At 39.6% G+C, this 9,781-nt stretch overlaps 1 protein-coding gene across 3 annotated transcripts in view; it reads right to left on the reverse strand.

Moving 5' to 3' along the window:
• Window positions 1-9,781, reverse strand: part of LOC109918260 (E3 ubiquitin-protein ligase pellino homolog 1) — a 50,463-nt gene that overhangs the window by 4,373 nt on the left and 36,309 nt on the right. For 2 of the 3 annotated variants that reach the window (XM_048601024.1, XM_048601025.1), the window contains exons 2-4: window positions 7,030-7,196; window positions 3,111-3,240; window positions 808-909 (exon numbers count right to left, since the gene is read on the reverse strand). In XM_048601024.1, the coding sequence (XP_048456981.1) occupies window positions 808-909; window positions 3,111-3,240; window positions 7,030-7,106 (309 nt within the window). In that variant the 5' untranslated portion in view covers window positions 7,107-7,196. The remainder of the gene's footprint in view (window positions 1-807; window positions 910-3,110; window positions 3,241-7,029; window positions 7,197-9,781) is intronic. The other variant, XM_048601026.1, reaches the window with a different exon arrangement.

Below are 9,781 nucleotides of genomic sequence, written 5' to 3' on the forward strand. Positions count from 1 at the left end.
TTTTTAAGCTGTGAACTACACTGTTGCTTTCTGAAGCAGTAGGAGTAGAATTCTAGATGCAGTCCTTTGAATTTAGGAAATTCAGTTTGATGACCACCCTCTGATTGGTTGGGCTGCAGCATTAAAAGTTTAAGTGCCCAGACCAGCAGAGAGGGAGTCATTTCAGGATTGTTTGTGGAAAAGTGGAGCACGATTATTGGCACGCTCTTCCGAGTTAAGTTGTAATACATTATCCTCTTTACCTCCCTATAGCACGGAAAGCAAATGCTGACTGACTGTACATTTCAGGCTAAAATATAAATCAAATCACATTTATTGCAAGATAAATTTACATAAAAGTAAAAAAATGGTTGAACAGCAAGTTCAACAAGATACACTTGTCTTCACAGCATTCAATGTCTTTGATCAAAAGCAGGTCTTTTATAATCAGACGAGCTTATTTCACAAACAACTTAAAACTTCTTGGTAATCAATACTTTTATTCTCATCACCTGGACGCACGGCAGAGAAAATACCACCTTTACTACGATATGATGAGCTACTTATTACATCTGGTAACCTTATAAATGCCAGAGACCAGCTCATTCTGCGCCATGAAGATGCAGTGCCTTTAATCTAAATTATGTACTGCCTTTTAAAATCCTATTTTTAAAACATTAAAAATATTGCAGCCTAGCTGATTCAAATGAAAATACATAAAAGATAATCACCTATGGGATTTTAAGTAGGCCAAAGTCACATTCAAATAACTGTACTGTTTCACTTGTATAAGAACATTAATGCTTAATAAAACAGAACACAAGTTACCTGGAACATATCTGTATTGTTGTCATGTGTATATTCTACCACCACTGTCTGAGCACGTGACAGTGTATATGAAATACTGTGTTGGTCCTTGTTATTTATCGCCTATTAAAAAATTAAAGAGAGTACATTAAACAAAAGGAAAATGATGAAATTCAAGGAGTACATTCCCAGCAAATAGAACCACTTTCATGCAACCTTTAAAGATAGCTCAGATTTTTAAGCTTTCACAATACCTAACCACTCCAGTTAGACTGGGATGATCCTATCCCACAGATTTACAACAAACGCACAACCACCAGGTTCATTGGAGAAATGGAAACAGGAATGCAATTTTATCAGCCACTATCTTCAGTCCATCAACAACTGCCAAACAATACATTACATTAATCATCAGTCTTTTTCTTAGTAATTGTGCTCATTCCGCTCATAAACTCCAAAATGTTAACAACGGTTTTCGTCTCATCTGGGGGATTGTGTGGAGAAACTGGAAGCACAGACACTTTGGTGCCAAACAACAGTCCCGAGTTGAGCCCTGATGATTGGACTCCATTTGCTCCCAATTATTTTTAATGGTGTGAAAGTCCTGTACCTTTCAATGAAGAGCCAGAGTTTTCAACACAACTGAGATGCATCGTGAGCAACTCCTTCCTTGCCCAAGCGTAAGCTTCAGGCATTGCTATGGCACACAGAATGGTGACACTGAGAAAATAAGTACTTTAAGTGCATCTACTTATTAATTAACAATTTAATCATGGGAGGGCATCACAGCCAATCTTGAATTTGTCCCTCTGACATCCTCTCACACGGTTCAGCTAGGGTAACTGGACTGTTTCTCCTTCGCAGCCCAAGATTCACCACAGATCCTTAGAGAGCACCTTCCAAACGCTCAGCCACTTCCATCTAGAAGGACATGGGCAGCAGATACATGGGAACACCACCGTCTGCAACTTCCCTTCCAAGCCACTCACCACCCTGACTTGGAAATATATCGCCGTTCCTTCAGGGTCACTGGGTCAAAATCCTGGAATTCCCACCCTAAGGGCATCGCGGGTCAACCCACAGCAGGTGGATTGCAGCAGTTCAAAAGTCAGCTCACCACCTTCTCAAAGGCAAATAGGGACGGGTAATAAATGCTGGCCAGCCAGAGACACCCACGTCCCACAAATGAATAAAAAAGAAAGCTGGAGCCTGATCTTTGAACTCCATAATCTGGGCACAAACCAGGAATGTTACAGGTCTGTAACATGAATTTGCACAAAAAATTTGAACATGTACCTATTGAACCAGCGGGGCATCCATCACTAGTCTCATAGGAAAAGGGGGAGAAAATTAATTTACAGCACCATTTCAACCACTCACCTCCACACCCCTTGCCCCCGAAAAAACTGCTGATGCAGGAAAAGCTTGAAGATTTGAGTAGTATTTATAAAAAGCACATCACTCTTCTCCTATGAAATCCACCCACATTTAATTTATGTGGCATCAGAGTGAGGACCGTGCCAAAAAAGTCATATCTTTATGTTTTCAAGTCAGCATCATTAATTAAACTTGAAAAGAATTCTCTGATCACTGACCTGTAACAAGTGACAGATGTTACCCTATAAACTTGCATTCAAATCAAATTTAAAAACAAACACAAAAAAATCAAGCTTACAACACATTTTCTGACCTAATGTGCAAATTGGGAAACAAGGTTTCTCACAGTAATGTCCAACCAGGGAGAGCTGACTCCAAACAATGGCCCCACAATCCACTCAATTTCTAGACATGAACTTTGTGAAATTTAGATCTTTCTACATTATATTTATTATTTTTGACCTCAATCTCTTTTTACTGGCCCTAGTTTGTTTTTCTTTCTTCAATAGAAAGTGTATAGATAAGAGAGACTTGGTTCTAGGTCGGAAAATTGCTATTAACTTTCTACCATTGAAAATGGTGCACGAGTACTTCAAATCCAGCATTGGAATTAGTATGAAATAAGACTCCAGTTGTGCAGAAATTATTCTTTCTTCTTTCCATAATGCATTAATAACCTAAACAGTGGCATAAAGTTTCATCTTATGTCCTAAGGCCATTGATTTCTTTAGTACAAGTTGGAAACATCTGTCCAGTGAATCTCCTGCATCCCCAGTTTTTTCCTCCCTAAAACAAACACCAAATAAAATACAAAGAAATCACACCCACTAAGAGTGAATGGTTTTATTCTAACTCACTATGCCTTTGTAGTGCATGCAGCCTAAAAAGGTTCAGGATAAACAATGTTCCAGTGTATTCATCACTAGAAACTTTGTTTGAAGAAGTACCTTCTCTGCTTGAGGAGTACAGGTAACATGCACTGTACTTGGTTTCACACCATTTGGCTTTGGTCTTTTAAATAAAGCAAATCTGCTTTTTCTTCGTCCTCGGTCTCCATTTGGGAGCGATCCATTGTACCTTACAAGACAGAAGGAGAAATCTAACACTTGAAAACACTGCAATTAAATATTTACAATTCAAGCTAAACCCCAAACTCTGGTTACTGTAAATAATTAAACTCTCTCCTGTTTTCAGGGCAAGTTTCATTAGATATATTAACTCTACAAGTGCCAAACTTTCACATATCTGACTTTTTTGTTTCACATTTAAACCATTCCAGGTAATACCAGCAATATATTGCATGGGCATAACTGAACAGTGCATCTTTTATCATGACTGGACAAGTTATTTAACTGAAAATACTTTCAAAACATTTTACGTCTGGAACAAGGTGGAACAAAGGTCAGAAGTCAAATCAATCCACATCCCCCACGTGTCCCAAGTAATAAAACACATCATCTCCATCCTAACATCTGCATGAGCCACATACGAACATCAGGCATTTAACTTATTCTATAAACTACAATCTTAATTATATAAATAAAAGCAATGGCACTGCAAAAATACAGAAGTGACTCAGTTAGTTATTGGATCAAACATCAATGTTAATAGGTGGCAACAAGTGAAGTTGCCTGTATCAAGTCTTCATTTCATAGGAGAACTGCCCCACGTCCCTCAGATCAATAAATATAAATGGGAATCCACTGAGTGACAAGTTCACATTCCCAAAAAGCATAAGGAAAATGGAAAGAGACAAGATGGAAAAACTATTATACTTTTTGGTTACATGTCACCATTTTCCAGACAGGAGTGAAACCAAGACATTGATTATCTACAATCACACTCAAGCTACACGTGTTACCATAGCAAGGGATCTTCACCAGTCTTTAGTTACAAAAATGTTTCAAACCACAGGAAAGCTCTGGCCCACTATGCTCTGTTATCAGGATACTATAAGTAACAGTAAAAGATGGCAACCATGAAAAAAACACTGTGATGAAGGAGAAATGGAAAAGGATAAAGTGCTAACTTGCAAAATGCTTTACACCTCTTTCCATTTCAGGGCCTTCTTAAAACCTACTTCTTCAAGCTTATGATTACCAAAATTGAAGACGAGCAAAGGAAAAGAGAGAGAGGAAGAAGAAGAGCAAGCCAAGATGGGGGTTGAGAGGCACAGCACCAGCCGCTCAGAAGTGAAACCTTATCCTATTTAGTCTGTTATTAAATAAACTTACTCTGATCAAATAGTGCATAATTTTGAAGAGATCAACAAACCAATGCCAAATCTTAAATACCATGTGGATAAACATGAGACATTATAATCATCTCCAGCAAAAAAATGTGTCATATTGTACCAAGGGACTATTAAAAAGTGTAAGGGTTTTCGAAAACAGAACAAATTTAAAGGCAAAAAAAAAAAGAACTGAGGATGCTGGAGGTCTGAAACAAAAACAGAAATTGCTGGAAAAACACAGCAGGTCTGGCAGCATCTGTGGAGAGAAATCAGAGTTAGTGTTTTGGGTCCAGTGACCCTTCTTCAAATTTCAAGGCTTTGTATCTTAATGCAGAAAGCATTCGTAGTAAAGTAGACAAACTGATGGCACAAATCAAGGAAAATGTATATAATCTCAATCATTACGGAAGTATTGTTACAAGGACACCAAAACTGGAAACTTAAAGTGCAGGGATATTTGACCTTTCAGAGAAATGGGAGTAGAGAAACAGATAGTGGGGTAGAACTGTCAATAAGAGTTGAAACGAGGACAGGTAAGAGAGGTGACCTAAGCTCACGTGTTGTAAAGTCAATTTGGGCAGTGGAGGTAGAAAACAACAAGGGAAAAATGACATTGGTAGGAGTAGCATACAGACCCCAAATAAAGTCACCATCCTTCTCACCAAGGCATTCATTATGGAAGCAGAAATGATCAACTTAAAAAGGAAGAGAACTGGCTGCGCACTGATGCTGCTCAATGTGCCCTCCTTTTTCCATGGCAACATATGGGGAAGGTCAACCTAGGATAAGGCAACATCAGGACTTTTGACATTCATAGTAGAGTCCAATGGGGTTGTGTTCTGGCATTGAAACTCTCATATATTCTTCTCTTTGTTGCTGTCACAGATCTTAGGTCATTTGTAGAGGGTGCCTGCTTGTAACCAAAACTGAAAGAAAGCTGTTCAGCCATGCTCATCTGAGATCCAAACCAAAGGTGTGTCTTGTTGTCAAAGATCTGCTCGGCAATGATGAGCAGTATGAACATTTGATACAGAAGAACACTTGGAACAGCAAATGGACCAACTGTCCTGCTCCTGGAAAGAGTTTGGTTTGACCCATCAACATCAGGAAGACAAACATCATGATCCAGGGTGCTTCTATCAGCATTGGTAATGTGGTGTTGAAGATTATTGAGAACTTCACACATGTCTGCTCCAAAATCACTAGCAATGTCACTTGATGCTAAAAATCAAAACAGGACAATTTTTGCAGTGTGGTAGATGTCCAAGTTGTGAAACAACAACAACAATCTGACTGAGAAGACAGAAGTCCAGCAAATTTGCATGCTCAGTCCACTCTTCCACAGTGCTGACAGCTGACCATAGGCAAAAGACAAGACTGAATAGTTTTCACATTCACTGCATTGGTTTAACAGCGAGTTTATATTGCTGGAGTTAGTACACTTCAGGATCTCAAGTTGTTGCCCTTGTCCTGCTAAGAGATGTTGACGATGCATTTGAGACAGTGAAGGCGTCAGATATATCATCAGCATCTCTTAGCAGGACAAGGTCAACAACTCAAGAGATCCTGAAGTGGACTAATTCCATCAACATAAACTCGTTAAACCAACAACCAACAATTAACCACATTCATTGGATAACTTCCCAGGTATAAAACCAAAGACCTCATACAATGGAAGGCTGCCAAAGAATTACCATCTATTAATCTTACTCACTTCATCACTTGTGCCAAGTTTAATGATTTAACCCCAGGAGAGAGACAAAGTAAGTAACAAGGACAAGCACCTGCATTGCCTTTTAAAGGGAAACCTTTTAAAGGGCTTCAATGTGATAATTTCAATTAGACTTTTTTTTGGTAACTTCATAAACTAAGTAGCTTCACAGACTTTTTTTTTAAAAATATGCAGCTTCTCTTTAGATTTAACAGCAAGGAAATATGCAGAATTTGGCAGTAATTTATCACGGGCAAAGAGATCCAAAATGATCCCAATCTAAACCACCTGCTCCTCAACTTAAACACATCCCCTCTGGGCTTAGACACATCTACCAGGGAAAAGGATCTTCTCTGTCTATACATCTCAATTTTGTATACCACACAATCAGATTCCCTCCTTCAGCCTCAGGCTATGGATTAAGTGCGGGTCAATGGGATGAGTGTAGTTGGTTTGCTGGTTGGCATAAACATGGTGGGCCGGAGGCCTACTTATATGCTGTATGACTACAAAAATATTTCAGAACTTTGGGAAATCCATCCAGATTGAAATTGCAAGTAAAAGTGGAATGCAACATTAGAAAAAGAATAATCTGTAAACATATGGAGTTTCTCCAAAGCCAAAATGAGATCAAATCATCTCAACCAACAACAACGTCCATTTGTAATACTTAAAAGTACTCCATGCTTTATAGAGATGCCATTTTAATAAAAAAGCTGTCAGGTCAAAGGAGCAGATACTGTGGTCACTAAGAGATGAAAAGCTTGGTCGATTTTAAAGGAGGACTACTAAAGGAGTATTTTATAAATAACAGATTGTTTAAATGTACACCAAAAGAGCAGGGATCAGTGTTTTGGGACAAAATGTTTAATAATCAGTAATTCCTTTTATCTCTTCGTTAAATACACTTGCAAATGCTTACCCTAACACAATGATTTCTCCATATTTAATGGGTGCTTTGGTAGATGAAGAAAGATTTTCTTGATCAGGAGAAAACATGAGCTGGGCGAGGTAGTTTAGCACACTTTGGACTTTCCTTCAGAGTTTGGAATCTTGACACTGATTTTTCATTATTTGTTTTCAAAGCTTCTGTAAATAAATAAAACAGAATTTACTACAATTCAGATGGAGAGTTTTTTAAATATTTTATATACTGTAACAGAGGTTTCAACAAACAAACATTCACAGATACAGGGTGCACAGAATGATGAGTCAATTATAATAAATCACTGGTATAAACATATAGGACCCCTTAAAACGCTGGGCAAATTCACAAGGAAATCAATTAGAGGAAATGTTCATGCAGCAGTAAGAAGGCTCCCAATTGAATTGTACGTGCCTTTAACAACAGCAAAGGGAAAATGAGAAACATCTGACCTCTTTGCCTTCAATCATTTCTCTTAGATTAAAAATTATAGAATATAAATTTAACTTTTAACTCTGCAGTAAAGTGGATAATACAGAGCTGGATTCACTTTTACTTCAGATTGCTTTTCTAGTGCTATTATAACATGCATATGGCTAAGCAACCTATTTAAATTTCATCTTGCCTACATAGACATCATCCATTATTCACTATTTTCCTAGTCTTGGAAATGGAGGAACACATTGTTACAGGAAGGATAATGAATTGTGCATCTGAAGTGCAGCTTCCTTATAGTATGTAGTCAGTAAAGTAAAAAAAAAACCCCAGAGCAGAAAACGGTACATTTTCACATGTGCATTGTAACAATTACATCATGAAAATGCCCACACGTTTATGGTAAGCTTTCTCAGACCTAAATTCCGTTTGTGTTAGTGTACTCCCAGCATATCTCCAAATACCAAACGTGCAGGAGAAAGTTAAGGGAGTGCACTTGTGCTCTCCAGTTAAATATGCAGTTAGCAAAACACTTAAAATGTTCAAAACTGGCACCCATTCTTATTGCCGGAGGTTTTTTTTAAAAAACTCTCTTTCCTTCTTCCTCTGCTCTCATCATGATATCTTTTATTAGTTTTTTAAATTGTACAATCTGAATAAAAAGCTTCATATTGGTCTTATAAAAAATGTTACCTAAATTTTCTACCAACCTATTTTCAATAAACCTCTTTCTGACTAATCCAGAATTTGGTACCGATTAAATTTAGAACACATGTACGCAGTCTAGGAACTGTGGAAATAGTTTTCATATTTCCACATTAGTGATGCCATAATTTTTCAGTTTCAGAGACTGAACTATTTTTTTCTAATCCCAAGAGAAAATCAATTACCACAAGAGCCTGGGAGCTTTAACAGACAACACTGCCATTGCTCCACATCCAATTTATAACGAGTCAGAGTTAACATGGAGCTTCAGCTTCCAGGCTGGAAAAATACACCAAAATTTATAAAGTGCCACTGAATAGAAAACAAGTCCATACCTAACATAGTACAAGGTTTACATTCGGCAGCAAAATTGCCATTAGACATACTGGCATCAAAAAGGCAACAAACTTGACATAGAAAGGCATTAATACAATTACATAAAATACTTTAAATTTAGTCACCTCAAATTGCTTCTACTGCTCACCAATTACAGTAACCTGCACCAGCACAATGCAAACTAAGTTCTCCATATTCATCCCATGGGCCCAAGCTACGCCTGCCTCTTTGTAGGTTACATGGAACACTCCCTCTTCTGTAGCTACACTGGCCCTAAACCCCATCTCTTCCTCCGTTACATCGATGACTGTATCGGCGCCGCCTCGTGCTCCCACGAGGAGCTCGAACAGTTCATCCACTTCACCAACACCTTCCACCCCAACCTTAAGTTCACCTGGACCATCTCTAATACCTCTCTCTCCTTCCTGGACCGCTCTGTTTCCATCTCTGGCAACCACCTAGAAACCGATATCCATTTCAAGCCCACCGACTCCCACAGCTACCTAGAATACACCTCCTCCCACCCACCTTCCTGCAAAAATGCCATCCACTATTCCCAATTCCTTCGCCTCCACCGCATCTGCTCCTAGGATGAGGCATTCCACTCCCGTACATCCTCATTCTTCAAGGACCGCAACATCCCCCCCCTCAGTGGTCGAAAACGCCCTCAACCGTGTCTCCTGCATTTCGCACAACTCATCCCTCACACCCCCTCCCCGCAATAACAACCAAAAAAGAATCCCCCTTGTCCTCAAGTACCACCCCACCAACCTCCGGATCCAACACATCATCCTCCGACACTTCCGCCATCTGCAATCCGACCCCACCACCAAAGACATTTTTCCCTCCCCACCCTTATCTGCATTCCGGAGGGTCCACTCTCTCCATGACTCCCTTGTCCGCTCCACACTCCCGGCACTTTTCCCTGCAACCGCAGGAAGTGCTATACCTGCCCCTACACCTCCCCCCTCACCCCCATCCCAGGCCCCAAGAAGACTTTCCACATCAAGCAGATGTTCACCTGCACATCTGCTAATGTGGTATACTGCATCCGCTGTTCCTGTTGTGGCCTCCTCTACATCGGGGAAACCAAGTGGAGGCTTGGGGACAACTTTGCAGAACACCTACGCTCGGTTCGCACTAAACAACTGCACCTCCCAGTCGCGAACCATTTCAAATCCCCCTCCCATTCCTCAGACGACATGTCCATCCTGGGCCTCCTGCACTGCCACAACGATGCCACCCTAAGGTTGCAGGAACAGCAACTCATATT

This window comes from Rhincodon typus, chromosome 9 (assembly GCF_021869965.1).
Source record: "Rhincodon typus isolate 14 chromosome 9, sRhiTyp1.1, whole genome shotgun sequence".
NCBI classification, from domain to species: domain Eukaryota; kingdom Metazoa; phylum Chordata; class Chondrichthyes; order Orectolobiformes; family Rhincodontidae; genus Rhincodon; species Rhincodon typus.